This window comes from Nelumbo lutea, chromosome 5, assembly GCF_056320005.1.
Source record: "Nelumbo lutea isolate HS-2025 chromosome 5, American lotus-T2T, whole genome shotgun sequence".
In the NCBI taxonomy this organism is placed as follows: Eukaryota; Viridiplantae; Streptophyta; class Magnoliopsida; order Proteales; family Nelumbonaceae; genus Nelumbo; species Nelumbo lutea.
Window position 1 is genome coordinate 74,125,367 of NC_142688.1, and position 22,856 is coordinate 74,148,222.

General features: G+C 37.9%; 1 protein-coding gene across 19 annotated transcripts; it reads right to left on the reverse strand.

Moving 5' to 3' along the window:
• Window positions 1-618: 618 nt before the first annotated feature.
• On the reverse strand, window positions 619-21,865 carry LOC148852918 (Tetratricopeptide repeat (TPR)-like superfamily protein). 19 transcript variants are annotated; one of them, XM_088944231.1, is made up of 7 exons: window positions 18,873-21,865; window positions 13,103-13,133; window positions 4,741-4,878; window positions 4,052-4,556; window positions 3,537-3,744; window positions 1,088-1,480; window positions 619-951 (listed from the first exon to the last, which is right to left on the reverse strand). In XM_088944231.1, exon 1 carries the CDS (start codon window positions 21,554-21,556, stop codon window positions 19,298-19,300), a length of 2,259 nt encoding a protein of 752 aa, XP_088800357.1. In that variant the 5' UTR covers window positions 21,557-21,865; the 3' UTR covers window positions 619-951; window positions 1,088-1,480; window positions 3,537-3,744; window positions 4,052-4,556; window positions 4,741-4,878; window positions 13,103-13,133; window positions 18,873-19,297. The 19 variants fall into 19 exon arrangements, with proteins under 19 accessions (XP_088800357.1, XP_088800358.1, XP_088800372.1 ...); XM_088944232.1 differs by having other exon boundaries at window positions 4,052-4,647; XM_088944246.1 differs by lacking the exon at window positions 4,052-4,556 and adding an exon at window positions 18,471-18,536 and having other exon boundaries at window positions 1,136-1,480; window positions 4,741-4,874.
• Window positions 21,866-22,856: the final 991 nt, after the last annotated feature.

Below are 22,856 nucleotides of genomic sequence, written 5' to 3' on the forward strand. Positions count from 1 at the left end.
CGTTTTCCGATGCTCACACTATGTTTCATAGGTTGGTTGGAAAACTGTTTTATCTGTGCCTCATCCGACCAGACATTTTTTATGTAGTCAATGTAGTTAGTCATTACATGCATTCTCCCAAAACCACTCACCTTCTTGCAGTTGAGATGATCATTGCTTACCTGAAGAGATATCCAGGAAGAAGCATACTCTTCAAAAATAATAGTCACATGAAAATAAAAATCTACATAGATGCCGATTGGACTAGGAGTGTTGATGACATGAGATCTACTTATAGGTATTTTGCCCTGATAGGAGGCAAACTTGTCTCTTAGAGGAGTAAGAAACAAAATGTTGTACCATGTTCCAATGCTAAAGCAAAATATAGATTTATGGCACATGGTGTAGCTAAAGTGTTATGGTTAAGGTCATTGTTTGAAGAACTGAGAATTATTTATGAGAAGCCTTTGATGCTATATTGTAATAATTAGGCTACTATTAACATTGCTCACAATCCTTAAGTTTGAAAACAAAAAATCAAAATCTTTAACATTTTTCTGTTTTGTTCAATTTGCTAAAACAGAATCACAGCAAGAATTCCTGTAGAGAGTTAGACTTGAGTAGAAAACAAAAACACTGAAAGAGCCAAATTTGCTAAAACAATTAAAAATGACACTTTGTTCTCTTTTAAACAGAACTTCATCTTGAATAAGATTATCCAACCAAAGAGCAAAAGGTTGTGCAATCTTTCTATCATAATTAGCGATAATACAAGAAAAAACGATGCATATCATCAAATTCCAAGCTTCCACACTGAGAATCCCATTATTTGCCTGATCTGAAAGCCAAAAGGGACAACACATGCATGTTGCAATGCTGAATAAACCAAATTTCAAGAGGCCGCACACCTGACTCAAGAAAAGAAATGGGTCTCCTTCCAAAGGGGAATTGTTTTGTCTACTTGATCCCAACCTGAAAACAAAACAGCGAAGGAAACCTTATAAAACAAAGAAATCTATACCGAGAAATCACCTGAATACACAGGAAAGGAAGGTACAAAACTCTGCAAAATTTTGAAAAAAAAAAAAACAATTAATGCATAGATAACCTCCTGCTTAAACAGGCTCCCAAATACGTTTCTAACATCTGGTTTCACCTCTGCCGGTTTGTGTTTCGGTTTTGGAATGTGCTCCTCCCTCGGCTTCAAAGTAGCAAGTTTCAGGGTGGGTTGTTTGACCACCTTCCGAGCTGGCAACATTTGAGCCTTGGGCACACCCCTGATAGTAGCAATCTGCACTCAGTCTCTCCTTTCCCTGATTCAGCTTTCGAACAGCCGTTGCCATCTGGGTACTTAACTCCTCAGAAGAGAACCCTAAACCGATGCTTTTTGCTCTATTCAATAGGCTCTCCATAGATGTTCCTGCGGCCTCTGCACTTCTTCCACTAGACTGGCAGCCCAGGATTCTTGCTCTGACCACTTCATTGAACCCAAAGCAAACTCCTGTAAAACAAAAATTAGCAGAATGATCCCAACCTGAAAACAAAAGAAAGGTAAGAACCCACGGAAAAAAATAGAAAAAAAAAAGTAAAGAGGCAAAGGAAGGAGAAACTATATTGAATTATTGATCCCAACCTGAAAGTAATGTACAAAGCCCTTAAAAATAGAAAGATAAACAAATAAAAAGGTTAAAAAAGCAACAAATCCTTGGACCAAATCATGGAATCCCTATAAACTAAATTTGAAGACAAAGCATATGCTTGAACCCAAAGCAAACTCCTTGAAAACAAAATTTAATTATAATCCCATGCAAAACAAAAATAAAAAGAACAAATAAAAAAGAGGAGGCAGATGAAGGAGAACCAACAAGAGAAAACCTTAAACTGGGGTGAACAAAAGCTTTAAAGGGAAAACCCTCCATTTCAACTCCAATAACCATAAACCTGCAAAACATATCAACCAGGACCTTCACACACACAAAATAAATAAATAAATAAATAAATATATATATATATAGAGAGAGAGAGAGATGAGGTTTGCTTCATCGAGAGAGGGTTTGACTTTTCTGAGAGAGTGATAGAGAAAGTTCAGAAGGCTCTTGAAGAAAGAAGAGAAAGCTAGCTTGGTTTCTATATATCAAGTTGTGTTCATTCGAAATTCTTCACACGTGCCCCAAACACCCTATCCAAAAAAAAAAAAAAAGCATCTTGCATGTGTTCGAGAAACCCCTACACTCTAGATGGAAACTTACATGTGGATATGCTTTCCCACTCATACAGGAGGACACGTTGCCCAAACCCCAACCCTTTCCATTATCTATATATATAGATTGGTCCAAAACAAGAGGTGCAGTAGTCCAGAACAATGTAAGATATCAAATACTTGGCTAAAGAGTAGGGTAAGCAGGTTTCAGATTTTGTAAGTATGCTAGTGATGTGTGAGAAATAGCAGATTCATTTTAAGAAGAATAATGTTTGTAAAGAAAGCTGAAATAAAAGTTAAGATGACGAAGTTCAAATTTGAACCTAGAAAGGAATTTGATCCCTATTCAGTTAGTCATGAATCAATATGCCATTAGATAAATTCATGGAGAACAACATCAAGATAGAAGAAAAGGAGTATAAGATTCACAATTGAAATAATGTATCTCTTCCATTCGTCCAAAATTGTGTTCACAGTACACTCCAACTAAAAGGTTGGAACCAATGTTACAAAAACCACAAAGAGAATGATACAAGTATCAAAGCAATATTAAACAAGTTCAGATTTTTCACCTTCACAAAGCCCAACATCTTTTATCAAATTCTGTAGTACATTAGCTATCGAGCAACATATCCTAGCTTCAGAGGCTAAAGACTTCACAAATACAATGAAAAGCAACATATCCGACCAACATTTTCTATTGAGCAACATATCAAATTCTGTAGTACATTTGCTATTCAGCTCTTCATGAAACTCAGAGTACAACACCAAGGATGAGAAATGATCATCCAGCACCAATCCAAGACTCTTCACAACCAATTTAAGGGAAGGCACCCATTGACAGGCTTTTAATCCCAGCTTGGATACTGCTTTTGGGGATGCAAACAGAGTTCAAAGGCAGAAAAGTCATCATGGGCAGTCATGAGCAAGACTGGAACTTCCTTTGCCAAGTTAAATCTATTTTAGAAAGGTTTTGGCTGGTTGCCTTCTCAATACCTAAGAGCATGACTCTCCCATTCTTTTCTCACACTGACCACACTATGCAAGACACAGAGACACAGAGTTTGGGAAAAGACAAGAAGTATTTCAATATGCTAAGAACTGGTAACCAAAGATTTGATATATGCATGACACAGAGACAAAGCAAGTCTGACCGCTTCTTCTCAATTAGAGACTGCATCAAAATTACTAGAAGAAGAATGAACAACAAGCCCTTGAACAATTATTGTTTCCAACAGTTCCCCGAGCTCCAAAATTAAAACAGTAGCATTTCGACTGAAAAAAAAAATCCCAACTTTTCAATCATTAGGCAGGTGTAACTGGAGTCAGTCATATCAACATGACATGATAAACCAACCTTTTCACTATTTTTCTCAAGAAACAAATTCAGAATCTCTAGGAATTCATCCTGGTTCAAAGATTTAGGGTTCTTGAGCTTCCGCTTCAATTTTTTGAAGAAACAACTCAGTAGTCAGTAGTTCGATGATCTCAGAATCTGTATCAAATATCCTCCATCCTCCCATGCATTTGATTGGGGAAATCTCGTTGCAACCCCCACTTTCAGGCTTCAAATTAAAAAAAAAAAAAAAAAATTACATCAGAGCACATTCTGGACTTCCTACATCAGTGGCAAAGAACAGGCCTCAGTAAAAGATGCAATCTATACTGGCAAATGGTGTTACATGCAATAATGTGAGGAGTTTGGGAGGAAAGAAACAAGTGCTTGTTTGACAATAAGATCCCTTGAAGAGTTAATCTCAGATATTACTTATCTCTGTAATCTCTGGGCTGCTAATTTGGAGTTGTTCCAAGGTCTCTCAATTAATGACCTTAACAGAAATATTCATACTATTCTGTTTCTTCCACACTTACCACAAACTACCTTGAGACAGCCAGCACCTTTCAGTGAAGGAGCAATGACTTTAAACTTCGATGGAAGTGCTGCAGGCAATCCTGGTTTAGCTGGAGTTCGGGATATCTTGAGGGATGAAAGGGTAGTATCTGCTGGGCCTTCAGTGGTCCAATTGGCTTTATTGACTCCACTAAGGCTGAAGTGTTGGCAGATCTCACTGGAATCAGAACAGTAAAAAAATTGGGTATCCAGAACTTATCCATTGCAGGAGATTCAGCAAATACCATCAAATGGTTAAGGGACAAGGAGGGGGTCCTTGGAGGTTGAGCCATTATTTGGCAGAGGCAAGGGATTCCTTGGAATGTTTAAATGCAAACCTGCTTTGGATCCCAAGGGAGTTGAATCCCATTGCAGATGACTTGGCTAAACTTGGTGCTCTCTTAGAAAATCTGTGTAGTGATAGGCTTCCTCCTTTGTAAGCTTTCTGGGGATTTCCCACTGTTTTGTACATTTTCTCATGTTCTCCTTTTAAAAAAATCACATCAGCATTCAGAATAATTGAATACTTCAACTGAATTGTAAAAGTGCCAGAATCAACTGTAGTTTTCTTCATGACCTCAAGCAATGACATTGAGAAACCCACTCCAATCAAACAAACCTCCAAAATCAATTAAATTGTTGCACAAAAAATGAAGCAAAAGATACTTACTACTGCCACGGATAAGTTTTTAAGATGTTTTCACAGCCTCCCTTATCTTTCCCAAGTCATCGCAAAATTTACAAGTGGCATGATGTGCTCCATAAAACCCGGTGATGTTTTTAAGAGCTCACTGGCTCCAACTTCTGACTAAAACAAAACAAAAACAAAAGTGGATTAATGTTACCAAAAACTAAAAAGTTAAGAGTTTAATGGCATTATGTAGAAGCTACCATCCAGATAAATTCAACGATTCATTCTTACAAGTAACAAATTCTAACTGTTTATCTCCTAATACTTGCAGAAAGATCAGACTAAGGGGCTGCTTGAAAACAGTTGCATAATGCTTTGACCTTTTGGTAATAGACCCAACTTCAGCTTAAACCATTAAGGATCCCACAACCTCCATAAAAACTTATTCACCAAAAGTCAAAGCAATAAGCTTTTCAGATCAACCATATCAGCTGTTATCAAACGGCCCCTAAGGTTAAAGATGAATCATGAACACAAAATTTTCTTATGATATTGTTCACATGGATGATTATTCAAATATTTACCGGTTCTCAAGATTCTATACTTGATGATGACTTGCTGATGCTCTGCACATAATGGTAAACTTTGAAAATTGATACAGAGATAAGTAGAAGTTGGATGCAACCTATTGTGGGAAAGAGTTTGGATACAAAAAGTATTCTCCACATCTCAAGCCCATCTTGTTGAAAACTGTTAAAAGGCTGGTTATAAGTTGGTTTTTCTTTATGTTTTGTTTTAGTCGCCCTAATATAAATACTAAAAAGCTGGTGCCACCAGCATCTCTTTGAGCTCTCGAATCTCTCTTCTTTCCTCTCTCTTCTCTCCTCTCTTCCCTCTTCTCTCTTCTCTTCACTTCAGTTTCTGGACAAGATTGTATCAGAGCACGTTCATCGGATCTGAAAGGAGACCGAGTCCTCTGTCTTCTTCCTCATTGTGCTGCTGATTTCTTTTTTCTGAAGAACCAAGGTATTTTTTTTGGACTGATCTCAAGCTTCGTTCTCCTCTTTTTTTTATTTTGTTTCCTGATCGTGTATCAGGACAGACCCAAAAAAGGGGAAAACCAATCGGATGTTAGGTGATCAATACCTGTACCTTCCTTTTTTGTAGGATCGAGTGATCCTGGTAGTGGTTGTAGGTCAGAGGTGACCTGTATGTGCTGCAACAGCAGCTTTATGGAGTGTGTAGGTCGGAGATGACCTGTGTGTGCTGTGACAGCAGTGCAGTAGGTAGTTTGTGGGTCGATGATGACCTGTAGGTGCTGCAACAGCAGCAAAATTGTTTTTTCTGGGTGACTGAAGTACTGTGGTCGATCTAGAAGGTGGCTGCCTGCAGTTTTTCCTGGTGCAGAATTTTTTTTTTCGGAAATAACAGTGTGCAAAAGGGAAAATAAGTTGGATAGGTCGGACCGTTTTTTGTTTGGTGAAGATTCAAAAACTTCTAGTGTGATCTAAACCAGCTATCATGAATAGTGAAGACTCAGCCACCTCCAATATTTCATCAATGCATAATGGACTGAGTGGGGGTATGGATTTATCCTTCCCCATGGTTGTCATACCTCTTGATGGTCTAAATTACTTGATGGTATAAATGGAAGAATTAAAGAACCTAATTCTGGGAGTGCTGAGCATGACAGATGGAACCAAGAGAACAGCACGGTAATGTCATGGCTCTTAGTGTCTATGAAACCTCAAGTGAGAAGAAATTTTATATCAGCTGAAACAGCTTATGAGATTTGGGAACAAACCAATTCAACCTATTCTGAATTGAGACACTATGCAAAGATCTATCAGTTAATCCTCTGCTTGCAAGCAGGGGGAGAGAAGTCTCTCAGTGTACTATTCAGACTTGTCTTCCATTTGAAAAGAGTTGGATCACTATCAGAGTGTAGATTGGAAGTGTGATGAAGATGCGAAAGCATACAAGTCTCTTGTTTTTCAGCAGAGCGTCTTTGCCTTCCTCCTTGGCTTGAACCCTATATATGTATCCATTAGAGTGCAGATCCTTGTAAGCAAGGATCTCCCTTCTGTTCAAGAGGTATATGCTCTAGTACAATCAGAGGAAAGTAGAACAAACCTGATGAATAATTCTGGGGAAGATGCAATTGTGTTGGCGAAAAAAGTAAGTGTTGCTACAAGTGGAGGAAATACTTTTAAGAAGGGAGACTCTAAAAAAATGGTGGATTACAAAGAAAAATTATGGTGCACCCATTGCCAAAAGCCTCGCCACACTCACGACACATGTTGGAACCTTCATGGGAAGCCAAAATGGGCTCAGGAATTGAGTAAGAAACAGGGTTCAGATCTGAATAAGAAGTTAGGACAGCAAGGTTCAAGAAAATTCACTACAACAAACATGGCTACTCAGGAGAACCAGCCCCCTACTACTACTGCAGTTTAGACATACACCATTGGTTCTTACCCTAGGGAGGATATCATTAATTCCTTCTGTGATCATTTAGAACTTTATGGTAGGGCAATTCGCCAGATGGATGCCCCTCCTCCATCAACTTCATATGCGTCTACATCAAGTAATTCTGCCACAGCTCTCCATGTACCATCTCATTCCTCTAACTCTCCTTGGATAATTGATTCTGAAGCGTCAAAACATATGACTAGTAAGTCTACCTACTTTCAGACCTGCCATATTCTCTCTGGAAGAGACAAAGTGAGACTGGCCGATGGTTCATTCTCTATCATAGCTGGTCAAGGAAATATTTCTCTTCCTTTTGGTCCTACACTTTCTAATGTTTTACATGTTCATCAATTCCTTATTAATTTGTTTTTTGTTAGTAGTATAACCAATTCTTTAAACTGTTCAATAACCTTCTTCCCTTCTTATTGTGTAATTCAGGATTTGGACTCAGGGAAGATGATTGGTAGAGGACGTATGGTGGATGGTGTCTACTTGCAAGAGAATAAGGCTGGCCTTGCAGTCACAGAGTCTAAGAGTTAGACCTATTTATGGCACAGCCGTCTTGGTCATTTATCCTTTTATTCCTTAAAATTTGTGTTTCCAAAGTTGTTTAAGTCAGTATCAGTGTCAGAGTTGATATGTCAAACTTGTCAATCGAGTAAACATTGTAGAACTCATTTTTCTTCAAAGAATAATAAATCTAAATCTCCTTTTCATATTGTTCACTCTGATATTTGGGGCCTAGTTACTTTACCATTTGAAAGTGGCTACAAGTATTTTATTACATTTATTGACGACTATTCCAGGTACACATGAGTATATCCCATGCAAACTAGGGATGAAGCACAAAAAATTATCCAAGATTTCCAAAGAATGATTTTCACCCAATTTCAAACCGAAATCCAAATCTTCCAATCTTATAATGCAAAAGAATACTTCCATAATGATCTTACGAAGTTCTTTGCTTCATGTGGATCACTCCAATGTAGCTCCGGTGCCCGAACACCACAACAGAATGGTGTTGCTGAAAGAAAGAATCGTCATCTTCTTGAATTAGCTCGGTGATTATTGATTCATAAGAATGTCCCCAAACGTTTTTGGCTTAAAGCTATCCTTTGTGCTGCCTATCTCATTGACTGTACAAAGCCCCACATCATCTTCTGTTTCCTAAGGCTCCTCTTTCGTCTATTCATCTCCGTGTTTTTGGTTGTCATTGTTTTGTTCAAAACCTGTCACCCACTCATGAGAAATTGGATCCTCGTGCTATTCCTTGCATATTCTTGGGGTACCCTACAAATCAAAAGGGGTACCAATGCTTTGATCCCATCTCTCAGAAATATCATGTTTCCATGGATGTCTCCTTTTTTTAGAGTGAACCTTTCTTTCCTGTTTCTCCTCAGGGGGAGTTGTAGGCATGAGGACAAACAAGTTCAGAGTCCTCCTCTACCTCAGATTCAGCTCCCTCCTCTACCTGATCCTCCTCCCTTTCGTGTTTTCTATCGTCGTCATAAAGGCTAACCAAGTTCAAGAGCTGTGGAGCATCTAGAAGTTGTATCACCAATGCCATCAAATTCTCGGGGATGGATCCTACCCAGCCAGGTACCTTAGTTCCCATTGATATTTCTAACCCTATTGCTATTGATACGTCCAATGCTAATGATCTTAACCTTCCTATTGCTCACCGGAAGGGTGTTAGATCTTGTACCACCAAGCACCCCATTTCCCATTTTGTTTCCTATGAAAATATTTCACCTTCCTTTCGGGCATTCCTCTCTTCCATTGACAGTGTTCCTACTCCTAAGAATGTGGCAGAAACTCTCTCAATGCCTAAGTGGACAGATGCAATGAAGGAAGAAATTAATGCATTACATAAAAATGGTACATGGGAATTGGTGGATCTTCCCGAGGGAAAAGAACTGGTTGGGTGTAAATGGATATTTACAGTGAAACATTGGGTTGATGGCACAGTGGAAAGGTATAAAGCTCGTCTAATGGAAAAAGGGTTCACTCAAGTGTATGGGGTGGATTATGCAGAAACTTTTGCATCAATTGCTAAGATAAACTCCATTAGGATTCTCTTCTCTTTAGCTGCTAACTTCGATTGGGACCTTCACCAATTGGACATCAAGAATGCATTTCTAAATGGTGATTTAGAAGAAGAGGTATACATGGTACAACCCCTTGGTTTCCGGCTCAAGGTAATGAACAAAAGGTATGCAGGTTAAAAATGTCATTATATGGCATAAACCAATCACCAAGAGCTTGGTTTAGCAAATTCTAGGTAGTTGTACAACAAAAGGGCTACAAGCAATGTCAATCTGATAATACATTGTTTGTGAAAAGAGAGGAAGGGAAAATTGCACCCTAATAGTGTATGTTGATGATATAGTTATCGCTGTTGATTAGAAAGATGAGATTCAAAGATTGAAGGGATTTCTTACTACTCAGTTTGAGGTGAAAGATCTAGGTCCTTTGAGATACTTTCTTAGAATCAAAGTTGCCCACTCACAAAAGGGTATCTTCATTTCTCAGAGAAAGTATGTGCTAGATCTACTACAGGATACAAGAAAATTGGAAGTGAAACCTGTTGATTCTCTTATTGATCCTAATCACAAATTAAGTGATTGCCCAGGTGAATTCATCAAAGATGTGAAGCAATTTCAGAGGCTTGTAGGAAGATTGCTATATCTCTCCATGACTCAGCTAGACATTGCTTATGTAGTGGGTGTTCTTAGTAAATTCATGCATGCTCCTAAGACCACTCACCTTGAAGCAGCTAAAAGAATTCTCAGATATCTTAAGAAATTTCCAGGTGTAGGTTTATTGTTCCAAAAGCACAGACATTTGAAGGTTGAAGTGTATACTAATGCATATTGAGCAGGATCACTGGATGATAGGAAGTCTACCAATGGCTATTGTACCTTTATGGGAGGAAACCTAGTCACTTGGAGAAGCAAAAAGAAAAATGCGGTAGCTAGATCTAGTGCTGAAGTTGAATACTCATAGAGTGGCTAAAATAATGTAGCTAAAAAATCTATTGAGTGAACTGGGATTTACAGTTGATGGACCTATGACTTTATACTGTGACAACAAGACAGCCATAAACATTGTTGCTAACCCAGCACTGCATGATAAAACCAAGCACATTGAAGTAGACAAGCATTTTATCAGAGAAAAGGTTGTCAAAGGGGAATTGTGCACCCCCTATGTCAGGTAAGAAGATTAACTTGCAAACATCTTCACAAAAGAGCTATATCATTGCAGCACAATGATCTATGTGACAAGTTGGGCATGATTGACATCTATAGAAACCACTAATGTGGCCCCCACCTCTTTCTATTGTACTCGTATACAACTACTAGTTATTTAAGTGTCAGTCCACAATTAGTTGTTAGTCTTTTATTAGGACTTTAGTCTTTTACTATTAGGACTTTAGTCTATTATTAGGACTTTAATTGTTGTCTTTTATTAGGATGTTAATTTTGCCATGTAAGCAGTCTTATCCTTACTTCAGAATTAATATAAATAGAAAGAGGGGGGCGGCAAATTAAGCATCCTCTTCTTTTCTGAAATCCTTCCTTCAAAATCTTCTTCTCTTCTTTTCTCTTTCTCCTCTCATTCTCTCCTCTCATCCTCTTAATTTCCTGTTGATTATACACCACAGCTTGGGCTGTTAGTAGTCTCATACGACTACATGGTATCAAAGCCAACATAGGAGATCTTATGATAGTCTGACATGGCCGGCTGCATAAAAATTTCCTAGGGTTGGAAAATTTCCAGCAAAAGGATCATCGGCTGAGTCTTGGAGATTGTTGGTGAAGCATCAGAGGATGACCAGCAATCAGGAAGAGTCAGAAGGAAGAACCCTCAAGATTAGGGTTCAGACTTGTTTTTGAAGGTTGCAGCCAGAAAGTCAAAAGGAAGAACCCTCAAGATTAGGGTTCAGACTTATCTTTGAAGGTTGCGGCCAGAGTTTTGCTGAAGTAAGTCAATCTTTTCTATTAAAAGGATTACCTTTTCTGGTTATTTCAAAGGTTCGACTGAAAGTTTTTTTCCTCCTGAACTGTTCTTGATACATTAAAAGAATAGTTATTTGGTTACTTTAAGAGGTGCGGCTGAGAGATCCCCTCCTTTCCTAGCCATTATTTGTGTTCTTGGCTTGTTTCTTGACCTTTGACTGGTTCTAGGTTCAAGATTCTAGTTTCTTGACTGTCGCCAATTCTAGGGCTGCAATTAGTTTCAGCCCTGCACTCTAAGTTGTACTTGGAAGGTTACCTTTTTTTGGGTGGATTGCCGACCTAGAAGGATAAAGTAGGTTCGGCTGATAGCAAATTCTGGGTGTAGTTACCCACTCTCAGTGATACAAAAGGCATTTGTTAATCTTTTCTTGACAAAGAATGGAGTTTAAGAGGTGGGGACCACATCAGTGGTTTCTACAACATCTATGTCCCAACTTGAGGGGGTGTTAAAAGGTTGGTTATAAATTGGTTTTTCTTTATGTTTTTATTTCTGTTAGTGTCGTAGGGGTACTATTGTAATTCCCCTCTCTATATGTTATGTTTTAGCCGCCCTAATATAAATACTAAAAAGCTGGCACCGCCAACATCTCTTTAAGCTCTCAAATATCTCTTCTCTCTTCTCTCCACTTCAGTTTCTGGACAAGAAAAACCAAGCCATTAAACTTTAATTTCAATATGAATTGTTCCCTATAAAAGTAAAATTAAATTGTAGAAGTTTAAGGGAGTTCCTTGAATTGTTATAAAATTACAAAAAGGAAACATTTGAAATTGAGAATGAAACTTTAAAAAATCATACCATAAGCATACACAGTTACAATGGCTAATGTAACCAAAATAATTATTTAAAATAAGAAATATAATCAATAATATATGCTTCCATGCATGCTTGGTTGTAATACGATCCAATTTAAACATATAGATTGTCAGTACCCATAATTATAGAGTATTACAAGACCTTGAAGAAATAAAGGCATTTTAGACATTGGTCATGAAAATGGGATACATGTTAGTTATAGAAGCAGAATAAATTCATGTAGTAACACATTTTTTAGAAAAAAGGATATAAACAATAATTTAACAAACATTTAAACAAATTGCCAAGGTTCTAAACAAATGAACTCAAAACCATATGGTAAAAAATCATTTGTTCCTGTTTATTTTTTGGCTTAGGGAATTTCTTAAGTGGAACTGTTCAATACTGTATCCTAATATTTTTGTACCTTATACCCAACCTTTAAACTAGAAAGTGACTTTTACCTGTCGTACTTTTTTATTTAATTTAAACTTTATTCTAAAAGGGAGAAATGAAACAATGGATAAAGCTTTTCAGGACAAAAAAGAAGAGAGAGACATAAAATGGAGAAATAATAGAAGTTTGTATTTATCCCTTAAAGTATTATCTATCATATCTAAGTATTAAATGGATAAAATGCCTTCATTTTTTTTGAAGTGGAGAAATAATAGAAGTTTGTATTTATCCCTTAAAGTATTATCTACCATATCTAAGTATTAAATGGATAAAATGCCTTCATTTTTTTTGAAGGTAGTAACAAAATGCCTTCATTTGAGTGGTTAGGTTTATGAAAAAAACTTAGGACATTTTGGTTGGGTAGTGTTTCCTACGCCACACTTCTATATTTTCTCTACACTAGTCTACGAATTCAGTAAGTGCTCATTTCCAGGCTTGACAAGGAAACAAGAAGGGCTTCTACCGCATTTGTAACTTCAATAGTTTATGGATACTAGAAAGAAATATACATAAAGGAGTCCAAGCCTAAGAACAGATCACTCTAGTGTCTAATAAATTAATATATATTTCTGAAAATTCTTAATACATTATAGAGGGAAATCAAATGTTACAATAACTGCCAAACTTATGCTATACATAAAAATAACAAACAGATATTTACCTTGATTTCTTCCACTTCACTAGTCCCCAGCCTTGTTTCAACATCACCCAGCAAGTGACAAACCAAATCATTAGCTCCAGAAAAAGAAACAGTAACATATGATTAAAAAATAGAACTCTTTCACCTTAAAGAGAATTAATGACTAACTGTTGAACAAAATTCAAACAAAAAAACTACATAAATTCGTTGCATAAATTATGAGGTGTGACGAAACACTACATGAAATTATAAGGGAATGGATGAGCAAAGCACGTCAATGCATCACCAAGACAAGAGATCAAACATCTCAGCTATTAGGGTGGCGAGGGAGCTAAGGGGTTATCAGTTATAAAGTAATAGTAGAGTGTTAATGGAATGGATTGAGGCAGAAGGGACATGCCAATGTTCTGGGTCCAAGGCATTGTATATACCATTTTCTTTTCCAAATCTAATAAAAAATTTTTAATCAATAAGATCTTAGTTACTCATCTAGAAAAAGAGACAAGTGGGTTGTGAGACTAAAGTCACTAGACCCAACTATTAGTACCAAATGGATTAAAGTGGAAGCAAATGATTTAATGAAGAAAGAAAGGTGATAAGAGAATTGATCAAGAAAATAAGAGAGAGAGAGAGAGAGAGAGAGAAAGAAAATGGTATTAAGACTCATACAGTGTACCTCTCCGAATGATGCAATAAGATTTACAGGTCCTCCTGAGGTTTCTCATATTTTTTCTGCAATTCCTAAAAGACTCATAGAATGTACCTCTTGGAATGATGCAATAAGATTTACAGGTCCTCAAGTTTTTCACATTTTTTCTCGGTATGTTTATGTAAAATTTTCTTTTTTTATATGATCCCAACTAGATGTCAAACTATGATTACTTATTTTTTGACTGTTAATTGTTAGTGATATAAATCTACTTTTGAATTTTTGGAATGTTAGATAGGTTCTGGTTTCTGGAAAGGTAAGGTATTTTATTAAATCAAATAACAGTGCAAAGGAGCCTAGGCCAGTAAAGGCTGCCTAGAGCCACATAATAACAGTACAAAGTTTTGCTGCTTTTCGGTTAACTGTGTTTTCAATTTCTAGAATTCTTGGATGATTTTTCATTTGTGATAATTTTCATGGTAATTTCTACTTGAATTCAATTGATTTTTCTTGGTTTGTATGAGAAAAGTTGTTCAACTTACTTGCTTTGCATAAGAAAATGTTGTGCAAATTGCTCATGTGATCTATACAAGATAAGCTATTTTGGGATGGAGACAAAGATTCCCTTATGTTAAATTTTGATTGACTTTGTTTTTGTGTGGTTTGGGTTTTAATTACTTTTTGGTATTTAATAATTTCTTTCAAATTTCCTTTTGCCTTCAATATTTGTAGAATCAAGTGGATATGAGCTTTCTTTGTAGGTTTTGTTTATATCTATTGAACATCTAGATTTTTTGTTTACATTCATTTAAGAATTTTGCTTTGTGCTGGTAGTTTCGCAATCTCTGACCGGTACTTCAGAGGATGCTGCTCAAAACTGTAACTTCATGAAGAATTCCTCTATTTCAAAGGATGGGAGCTCACATTGAATACAGGCACCACCTAATCAACTAATAAGGTACCTTTCTTCCTCTCCATCACTGTCTTTCTTAATTTATTTCATTTGTTACTCCCTATAAGTTGTATAAATTTGAGCCTCTCTCTTATGTTTACAAGAATGATTAAGAACCTGTCTTTGATTTCCAATTTTAGTTCATGGTTTAGGTTTCTGTTTATCTTGAGCCAATAAAATAAATTTTGTATGTTTTAAATTCATAGTTTAGTGAACGATTCAATAGGACTGGGTTTTAGCTTTAGGTTGATGGCTTGATGATGATGCCACATTCAGCACATAAGCTGTTGATTTTATTATGTATATGTTTTTGTAGACTCATAGACATTCCAGACCACTGTTTTAATAGCCATCTGTGTTTTAGTTTCAGATTGGATGATACTGTAGCACTTAAACTGCAGTTGCTGGTGAAGTAAGGGTGTTAATGGATCGGTTTTGGGTTAGACTCCACCCAAATCAAAATCAATTTGGACGGATTGGACAGACCAATAAGACATATTGAATTAGACTAGCCCAGAGTTAATGGTCCAAAATATTTATTGGATTAGATTGGACTTGGCCCATCTGTAATGGATTTATATTGGATTGGGTTGGATCAAACCAATATCTGGTGCATTGATAGAAGATAAGAATACAGGTGTCAATCCACCAGGTTTGGGTAGGAGTCAATCTAAATTAAAAGCAATTTGAACAGATTGAACGGTCCAGACATTGAATTGGACTGGTCCAAAATGGTCTAGAGTATTCATCAGATTGGATTGGACCTGGTCCATCTGTAATTGACTCATATTGGACCGGATTAGATTGGACTAAATTCAGTCCAATTGACACGCCTATGTTAAGTTTTAGCCTTACTCATTATTAGCCATATTAGTTTTAGATTTAGACTGCCATCCAAACACAATTCATTGAAACCCCTATCTGTTCATATTTCGTATCGGTTGTTAAAGATTTCATTATTTTGTTTGAATACTAAAGTATTTATTGGATTGGATTGGACCTGGTCCATCTATAATGAATTTGTATTTGATTGGGTTGGATTGAACCGATATGTGGTCCATTCGATCAAAGATAAGCATATAGGTGTCAATGGACCAGGTTTGGGTTGGAATCTGATGAGGGCGGATTTGGCCCTCCAATAACTTCGTGACACATGGCATCTCCAAACAGCTGGACAACACCCAAACACCACCTAAGTGATGATTTGGAGTCCCAAATAGTAGTTCATCTTTGCCCCGACCTGGCAACCTGCCTTTACCGCCGACCTGGCGACCTCGGCACTAAACATGAATAAGACCCAATCACCTCTTCGGCATGGGCAACATAAGATCTAGTCATCTCTTCGGCATGGGTGGAATAAAAAAGCAATTCGCATTCAGCCCCATCGGTGTGCAGACAGGTCAGGTACATACCGTTCAGCCTCAGCCTCATTGGTGTGCAGAAGAAGAAAGAAAAAATGAAAGAGAGAAAAAGAAGCGAAGGAAGGAAGACTAATTTAGCACAAGAAAAAGAGATAAAGGAAAGACTAGTTCGCTTTCAGCACCATGACAGATGCAAGCTTGGCCGATCTCTTCACAGTAGACCTCCACCTCGGTTTCAGGCTCCGCATCGAACTCACTGGCTGCTCTTTTGAGAACCAGCTCGAGGGACACTGCGTCGAAGTCTACCTAGGTGGAGCAACCTGATAAAACAGTCACGCAGAACCCCTTCTTGAGGACGGCATGATGAGCTTCGCTCTTGAGGAACCTAATTGGATTGCAGAACCCTTTGATGGTCGCATCCCTAATAAGGTAGATGTCCTCAGGGTACTTGTTCCACCTCTCCTCGAGCAGATGAATTTGCTCTTGTGCCCCAATAATCAAGATTATGAGGTCCTGCGTAAGGCTGCAAGCACTTGGACTCTTCTAACCAGAGGAGCAAATTGGATTGACACCAACGACTACGAGCTCATCAAACAATCATTCCGGGCCAAAGGAACAATCCACTCCCTTCGCCGAGCTGCCCTCAGCTTGGGAGTGAGGGGCAAATGATGAGGGCGGATTTGGCCCTCCAATAACTTCGTGACACATGGCATCTCGAAATAGTTGGACGACACCCAGATACCACCTAAGCGATGATTTGGAGTCCCAGATCGTAGTTCGTCTTCGCCCTGACCTTGCGACCTCGACCACGACTTAGGTCGGCTTGCAACACCTCATCCAGGGCCGACCTGTAGCACCTCGTCACCGGCCGAAGTGACCTCAACGCGAAGCGCAACCTCCCTCGAGGGCTTGCCGACTTGATTGAGGACCAGGCGGTGACCTGCGAGATGTGCTCGCCAACAAATTCGGCATGCAAATCCCGACACTCCCAGGTTTCTCGGAAGTTGGCCCGCGTACTGAATGTTCCAGAGGATGGTCAACGTGCATAGCGGTTACCTCCGAGGATTTCGGACCAGTGAGGCACGACCTCCTAGAAATCTCAGATGCGGTGCGTGAAGCCTACCCCAAACAATGCCTATATAAAGGCACCAACCCCAATGACACAAGGTACGCACGATTAAGTGCATTCTAGCTCTCCTATTTCTCAAACTCTCAGCTCGTATATTACCATTATTGACTTAAGCATCAGAGCAACCCTGTCGGGTTAGCCACCCCGGGTCCTCTGATTCCTCCTTTTCTTTGCAGTTTGAGCAACCTACTTGGCGACAGATGTCCGAGCTGTCCTACAACTAGGAGCATCCAGATCGCGCACCATCAAAATCAATCTAAATTAAAAGCAATATGAACAAATTGGATGGTCCAAAAATTGAATTGGATTGGTCCAAAGTTTTCATTGGATTGGAGCAGACCTAGTCCATCTATAATGTACTCATATTGGACCAAATTGGAATGGACCAAATTTGGTCCAATTGACACCCCTACTTAACTCAAGATTTCTCATGGAGCAGTGCAAAGGCAAGATATCTCGTGAGCTTAGATATAAAAGAAATAAATATAATGCTTTATTCAACTTAATTAAATAAAGCCCCATTCCAACTATACACAGTTGAGCACAAAAGATAAATATAAATTTGTCCATCATGCACAATCAATATATTATCAAGCTTCAAATTACAATAGGCAATCCCTAGGCAAAGAAGATATACTAATGCAAGAACCTAAACCACTGTGTCACTTTTATAAGGTAAACTAACAAGAAAAGAATAAGCATACTACGATGTAATAAATTTTTCACATACAAGTTCAGCAATAGATTTGAGCAATGTCCTCTCCAAGAAACCAACTTTTCTATGCAAGGAGTAAAAATCACCTCCATTCGGATATTCCATAACCAGGTAAAAGTTATCCCTGTAGGGGAACGAATAAAAGAATCTACACAAGTAGGGGTGTAAACGGATCGAATTCAAATCAGATCAGGCAATATCCGAATTCGAATTCGATTAGAAAATCTGATATCCAAATTCTATTCAATATCTGACAGATATTGAAAATTAATATCCGAATTCGAATCCGATTAAATATTCGAATATTCGAATTCGATTAATTAATTATTTTAGATAATTAATAAATATATAAAATAAATATTTTATTGATATAAAATATATAAATTATTTATATAACTTAATATATAAATTATATAAAGTATTTTATATATTATATATAAGAATTAAATAATCGGTCGAATTCAGATATTTATCGAATCGAATCAAGTCATATCCGAATTCGATTCGATTATGTCGAATATCGAATTCAAAATCGGATTTTTGAATACCGTTGACACCCCTATACACAAGGAGTAAAAATCACCTCCATTCGGACATTCCATAATCAAGTAAAAGTTACCCTGTAGGGGAATGAATAAAAGAATCAAACCTGCAGAGTGCAGAAACAGAGACACAACGTTATTCTTTGGATATATTTTGTTGCTTGAAATCATACACAAGTTTGAAAAAAAAAATTATCATCTTCAATCAAACAACCAATTCTTAGGCTGGTAAGAGGTTCGATGTGAAATAAAATAATTACTATGAGCATCAACATGTAAAGGTATCAAAGTGAATGAGGGCATGAACAACCAGTATCAAGATCTCTTAAATTATTAAAGTAAATGAAAAAAAAAAGTCATTTTAAATCATCAAAAAGCACTCAAAACACTAAAATACATATAATATATATAATTGAATATATAAAGTAAGTGAAAAATAATACCTCTTCTGTATTTTGCAATGAAGCAACATCATCTTCTCTACTATAATTCTTATAGAGATCATCCTGGTCTGAATACCAGTATTATTATTGCTGCCAAAAGTCCAATAACTGCTAATTGGACAATTTCCTGTGCAGTTCCTTCTGTTTCTGTACTGCCCAGAAAGGTGGAACTCCACACAACAAAATGTAACGATAGTCCCTCATCAATGAAATTTTAGTGCTATCTGAAAACAAGAAATTCTCAAGCTTTAGGTCCCAATGCATCACCCAATGGTTGTAGCATAGCTGGATGACTTCAACAAAATATATATTTTGTGCTACATCTCTCTGCTAGATGCTTTAGCTTGAGTTAACAGATTCTGATTCGGCTCCCAAGGACCAGGTTGTGAAGCTTTCTGATGGAGCAAGAATCTGAAATATTCATTCTATTCCTCAAAGTCATCAGCATTTAATCCCAATTCATCACATGGAACGTAACCAACCTCCTGCATAAGCTTAGTCAATCCCTCCAATAAAAAATAAATGCCTTGTGCATGGGGGCTTGATCTATCTCCAACCACAAATGGATAAAACCCACTGCCTACATTAATCCAAGCACAACCAGGAGCCTTCCTAACACCCAAGTCCCTCATAAATGTCCGCACCTTTGCAAGCTTGCTCCAACACCCTGCAGCTGCATACATGTTAGCAATCAAGACATAGTATCCAGAGTTCTCAGGTTTCATCTCCAACAATTTCTCAGCTGCCCATTCCCCAACCTCCACATTCCCATGGATGCGACATGCCCCTATAAGTGTTGCCCACATGGCAGGGCTTGGCCTAAAAGGCATCATTTTGATGACCTCCTCTGCCTTTCTCAGCAAACCAGCCCTCCCAAAAAGATCAACCATGCAGGCAAAGTGTTCAAATCGAGGATGTATTCCATACAAGCTTGTCATTTTCTCAAAGAGCATTTGGCCTTCAGAAACAAGACCTGAATGACTACAGGCTGATAAGATTGCAATCATTGTAATATGATCCGGTTTGATCATAAGCTTGTCCATCTCCTCAAAAAGCTTTAATGCAACTTGTCCCTCCCCCTGAATCCCATATCCAGCAATCAAAGAAGTATAGGTGACTTCGTCCCTTTTATTCATTAAATTAAATACTCTTTGAGCTTCCAAGATTTTCCCAGATTTTGAGTACATGTCAACAAGAGAATTCCATAGTAGCAAATAGTCCTCAAACCCTCCACGCTTAGTTATATAACAATGAAGCTCCTTACCATGTTGCAAATTTGCTACTCGAGCACAGAGTGGAAGAATGCAGGCAATCGTCACATAATTCGGTTCAACTCCAGTTGATAACATTTCTCTAAATATGAAGGCAGCTTCCTCAGATCGATCTGAGGAAGTGAAACCTGAAATCATGGAATTCCAAGTGATTAAACTCTTAAATTCTATCAGTTGAAACAATATGTATGCATGTTTCAGGTCCTTACACCTTGAATACATGGTAATCAATGCATTTCTAACAGTTTCCACCCTATCATTACAACTACGAACAGCAAACCCATGAATCTCTCTCCCAGTTGTTAAGAACCCACCTCGAGAACATGCACCCAAACCAATGACTACTGTAACAGAATCTAAGCAAGCACAACGACTTCTCATTTGTGAAATCAAATCAAGAGCTCCCTTATAGTCGTGAATCTGCAGACGCCCTCCAGCTATGGTATTGCAAGTAACAACATTCACTTCAGAACATTCTATCTGCATCCTTTCAAACAAATCAAAAGCTTCTTGCCACATACGTTTAGAAGCGTACCCAAAGATTATCGTATTCCAAGAAACAACATCCTTTTCTGGCATTTTATCAAACAATGCACGTGCAACACCAATCTCTCCACATTTTGCATACATGGAAATCAATGCATTCTGTACAAACAAGCTCCATTCAAGGCCGCTATCATCAATCGACCTATGTATCTCCCTCCCGAAACCCAAATCAAATTCCTCAGCACAAGCCTTGAGAATAGATGGATAGGTAAAATTATCAGCCCTGATACCCTTGCACAACATTTGTTTATAGACCAAAAGAGCCTCCTTAGAAAGCCCATTTCTAACATAGGCAGCAATCAATAGATTCCATGGCAAAGCATGCAAAATATTAGAATTCTCAGTTATCGCATGAGCCTCAATGAAGTAATCAAAACTCGAGTAGAAGGTGACAAGCTTGGGAACCAGAAGAAGGTGTTGTTCAAGACCCAAGGAAACGATATGGGCATGTAGTTGTTTTCCCTCTTGGAGTGATTTAAGGCTGGTGCAGCATAAGAGAAGAGAAGAGAGGGGTTCTATGATAATGTCACGAGAAGAAGCAGCATGGAGCTGCAGAAGAGAGAAGGTCTTGAAGGCCCTAGAAAGGTGGCCTTGGCTTGTAAAGGTTTTGAGAGATGACTGAAGAGAATCTATCAAAGATCCCTCCCTTGATGAGTAACCTTCCATACAAGATCCAGAGGAGTCCGTGACAGATTCGTTGATTACATAGCATGCCATTTGATGATTCTTGTGGATATCTAATCTCCATGTCTTGGGAATGAAGCGTTGGATGTGTGACTGGGACAAGGATCTCCAGAGAATGGGAGAAGACGACATCAAAGTTACGCTTTCATTTAGATTCACGTCAACCACTGCTATGTTTTTCATTTGATCTTGTTGGGACAAGGGTCAAGGGACAGCCGTTTTCTTTGAACGATTATTTCTGTCCACTTCCAATTTCCCATTTCCCATTTCCCGCTTAAATCCTGTGCAGAAAATAAAGGAATCCTCTTATAAACATCATCTTCTTATTCAATTCAAAGTTGGAGTAATTCAAGAAGCAAAAATATCATTAAAGTTGCGCGCTGTCATTTATTGAAGGGAAATTTACACATGTGCATAAATTTTTATTTCGAAAGTACTGAACTTTTAAAACGTGACAATTCAATATCCCAATTTTAGAAACAGACAATCTAGTACCCATTGTCAATGGACCATCACTTATATATATCATATGTGATTTGAAAATATCAAAATTACCCTTAGAAATAAAATATAATATTCATCATTTTCTTCTTGGAGAAGAGTCCAATCTCTTTGTCACAAACACCACAAATAGAGCCTAAGCCGCAAAGAAGGCTCCGCAAGTGCAAAAACAAAGCGCTTATAAAAAAATGCCAAGGAAAAATAGAAAATATAAGGAAAACAAAGATCAAAGCTATTATAAGACAAAATTATTCAGAATAGTGAATACTATCAAATGATGAGGAAAAAAAGTTGCAAAGAACTCATCTCTATAACCTCCTCTTCTCCTTTCGCTATTGTAAATAAATCGAGTAATCTTCCTTGTAAACTCTAGCATTTTCTTCTCCCACACATTCATCTTGCTCAGCCCTTCGCAGACTTCATCCACAAACGGTCCTATCTCTCCATCTTCTTCCTTTCCGTTGTAATCTTCTTCTCCATCTTCTTCATTGATGTCTTCACCTTCATCATCTTCTTTAATACTACTTGTGTTAGCCTGAAGGGTCGTCTTCATCGATTGATTTCTCTGGATAGTCATCACTCCCTACTTGGTATGTCAATACAGATGATCATTCTGAGGAATCAGATATTTCTCATTTTTTATAGAAATCCAACAATAATGATCGAGTGAGATTCTTTTTAGATTCAAGAGTCTCTTCTTTTGTTCCAACCATGTCAGTGTTCGACGGGATGAATGTATTGAAGATAAAATTGTGGGGTCTGTGTTCAGAGTCTCCGTCACCCTCCACCACTTGTAAGTTCACTCTTTACCCCAAGCTTTGTCATTCCATCCTATCGGCCTTCCACTTTTCTCCCTCCAACCCTTATGATTACGGTAGCTTCTTCGTCAAGTAGTGCCTGAAGCTAGCCAGGAAAACCTCCTATCTGATCGGCCGGTACCTTAACCACAATCAACGCTCCACTCTAAGCCACATTGAGGTCG

Coding starts and splice junctions, on each gene's coding strand:
- LOC148852918 (XM_088944241.1), bottom strand. CDS start 21,556: ATGAAAAACATAGCAGTGGTTGACGTGAATCTAAATGAAAGCGTAACT.